Source organism: Babylonia areolata, chromosome 2 (assembly GCF_041734735.1).
Source record: "Babylonia areolata isolate BAREFJ2019XMU chromosome 2, ASM4173473v1, whole genome shotgun sequence".
NCBI classification, from domain to species: Eukaryota; Metazoa; Mollusca; class Gastropoda; order Neogastropoda; family Buccinidae; genus Babylonia; species Babylonia areolata.
In genome coordinates, this window is record NC_134877.1 from 37,756,948 (window position 1) to 37,760,492 (window position 3,545).

The following is a 3,545-nucleotide window of genomic DNA, read 5'->3' on the forward strand; positions in this document are numbered from 1 at the left end:
ATATATATAAAAGATACGTTTGTTGTTGTACTAAGTTGTTGTTGGTTGCTCTTTTGTTTGTTTGAGCACACACACACACACACACACACACACACACACACACACACACACACACACACACACACACGCTGTATAAGTCATAAACCATAACACTGATACCAACCGAATCACTCACAAGTCACCAAGAACACCCAGGAACGACAGTCTCACAAAAGATGTGAAAAAAAGACAAAGAAAAAAAATTACAACAGCGTACACCAGCCTGTGCTCGATTCTCCTCTCTTGTTCACACACACCTCGAAAAAAATCACCAGTTTAAGCAAAGTGCAAACGCGGACACTAACAAATAGCATAATGATAGCATTTCTACAGGTTGCACACATATGCATCCACAAAAGCAGTAGTTACTGTGTTCACTCGCGTCAAGTGAGCTGGAATGCAGATGAGATCGGCTCTCTCTCTCTCTCTCTCTCTCTCTCTGTCTGTCTGTCTGTGGCCAGGCATCGGAGTCAAATGTGACTCGTGGTTGCGGTGGTTGGATCCTCTGACGAGAGGAGATAACTCTTGATGGTCGTTTCGACGCCACACGCACGCAGACACGCCTGTCCGTGGATTTGAATGCTTTGTTACACTCAATGGTCCTAGGCCGTGAACTGAGTATTTTGCGCTTCGTTTTACATTACATAGTCACTGAACGATAACTGTACCGGCACCGAATAAAGCCGCTTGTGTATTCCCGCCGGCTGACAAGAATCCATTCACAGCACATCTGAACTTATCAATTGCTACTACAAAGTAGGTGTACAAGTCGGTACAATTACCACCTACTGCGGCTGTTGCTGCTGTTATTGATTATATAACCTAGATATTTTCAACGCACTTAACTAATGCGCGTCATTTTAACTTTCGAACAGTTTTGATCGAGGTGAGCCATTGGAAGAAGACAATTGAAAAACGAACCTGATTCTGAATCCTTCCGTGTGGTCATGAGATGTTTGCCCACCGACAGGTATCAGCTTAATGATTACACAAGACTCACAAGCGGCCAAAGTTTCCCGACACACGCTCGCGCGCACACACACACACACACACACACACACACACACACAGACCCATGCTCCCACCTCCCCGCTTCCCCCGAACACAGACACATCCATGCACACGCTCATGCACATGCCAGTGCGTGCATCCCTATCACTAAGTGGTAAATTGGCATTGAATCTTATGATAAATGACCCGTGCACTCAACAATAAAAGACAAACATTGCTGTTATTGATAATTCTGCACTAAAAACAAACAAACAAAAAAACAACAAACAAAAAAACAAAAACAAAAACAAAAAAACACCTCTGCATTGCATCTTCGTCTATTTTAATTTTTTTTCTCTACTGACACATTGTCTGATAGACAAATCCTGTAAAACGCGACAGCAAAATTAATCCTTTTGACTGTATCGACGACGCTCTATGGAGTGGTTTATATGCTTGTCAGATGATCACTCTTCGCCGAACATACATGTTTTATACTCTTTTTGTCATCAAACTAATAATGTAGTTGATCCTTGAAACAAGTGATCCAGCAGACTCCTCTCGTTCGGATTTATTTTCTCCTTTTCCGTCTTTTATTGTTATCATTATTATTAATATTGTTATCATTTTCGTTCTGCTTTCCCCGTTCTTTGAGATACACACGATTGAAGTTAAAGCACTATATTGCACGTCTCCACGAGTTGGTCAGATCAGAGGCATAGCCCTTGCTACTGGTACCATGTAACCAAGTACTACCTGCCGCATGTGAAGTCTCCCAACGACGGACTAGGCGGAGGAGGAAACCTTTCCCAACGGCTGTAAAGGCGGAAGAGGATGACCAAAGGGCAGGGGGTGTGGGGGGTCTTATCCTTGGCTGGAAGTCCTAGTAGGAGACAGAACTCCCAAGAAAAAACCTGCACCTGCCGAGGTCGTTCTACACGTGGCAGTATCTGCACCTGTGGGACTGTGAGTGTCGGTAGGCTAGAGAGAGGGGAAGGGACTGCACGATTCTTCACTAAAAAAAAAAAAAAGGTCACCTGTGCTGGTCAGGAAAGACGTTTGAAAACACGAGAACGCTGGCCATTTAAGGAGAAGCGTGAGCGAAGGAAGTAAGGCTCAAGTTCTGGAGACGTTTTCCCTTGCAACACCTGTGGGAAGTGCTGCGCATTCAGAATCGGCCTCTTCTCCTGTATGAGGACACACACCGACAGATAAGCCTGCCTGCCTACTCGTCCGTCGGTCCGACGGGAGACTACATTACGCTGTGCCGATTTGGAATTCCTTTAACCCCTTCACTGTTGATCCTTAGTGAGAGAGATGAGCCATCAGTGTGGCATGAATTTCAAGTGTTATTGGTATTTTCATGTACTTTAATTTAAGTGGTGTCATTGATCTAGCTGAAGAAAAACAATGTCAGCTCAAGCGGAAGAAACCCAAACAAACAAAGTGTGACCGATATCTTGACTTTAAGGCTCTATCTAACCTCTTGCCTCAGCCCTTCATTGACGAGCTTACTTGTCAGCAGCAGTCAAGTGGTTAACCCATCAGACTCATCCGGCCGGGATTGGAACTATGGATATGATATGTCGATACAGATCCGCGAAGCTGAAAGCTTTGTGCCTGGTTATAGCTCAACTAGTGTAAAACCGAGCTAGAATTCAGATAGTGGTGGGTTCGAATCGCTGCATGGTGAACATTGCCATTCTCACTGGCAGCGTAATGTCTTGTCCTTCTGGTGTATTCTCAGATACACCTCCCCCCGCATGCTTCCACCCTCGCCCCCCTCCCCATCCATCACACACACACACACACACACACACACACACACACACACACACACACACACACACACACACGCTTGATGGTCAGTTCCTGTCGGCCGTGGATACCATCTAAGTTGTGTGTAGACGTTAAACCTGAATGCGGTTAACATGGTTGAAGTCCATTACGTGTCTGTCGCACCCGCTTCGATGTTTTCTATTACAGACACATTCAGAGTACGGGATGTTTAACGTGCGTATCGCGATATTCTACATGTCCAAACTCACGTAAGAGGAAAGACCGTACTCATGTTAACCGGAAAGAGGGGGTAGGTCTACAACCCTTACATATCAGGTACTGTCCCTGACCGATCAATTTTGTAGTTGGTGTTCCGCATAGAAATCCGGCAGTCTCGCGTTGCCTGTTAACCCATTTGGCTGTAACTCTTGTCATATCAATGTTAACTTCTTCACCGTTGTCGGTCGTGGGCTGCAACTACCACGTTCACGTATGTATACGAGTGGGCTTTTACGTATGATTGTTTCTACTCCGCCATGTAGGCTGCCATGCTCCGTTTTCGGGGGTGTGCATGCTGGGTATGTTCTTTGTTTCCTTAACCCAGTGAAGGCTGACATGGATTAAAGGTTCAGGCACTGGTAGGTCTGCACATATGTGGACCTGAGATGGCTAGACCTAGCTTGCAAGAGATTTGTGAGGTCACCAGTGGGCTTATTCCCTTAAGAATGTGCTCTGGA

General features: G+C 45.5%; 1 protein-coding gene across 1 annotated transcript in view; it reads right to left on the reverse strand.

The window, feature by feature from the left end:
- The window catches only part of LOC143277393 (monocarboxylate transporter 12-B-like), a 19,129-nt gene extending 17,972 nt beyond the window's left edge, over positions 1-1,157 (reverse strand). Inside the window, exon 1 of the mRNA XM_076582181.1 lies at positions 1,113-1,157. Coding sequence (XP_076438296.1) covers positions 1,113-1,157 — 45 coding nt within the window. The remainder of the gene's footprint in view (positions 1-1,112) is intronic.
- Between the last annotated feature and the right edge of the window lie 2,388 nt (positions 1,158-3,545).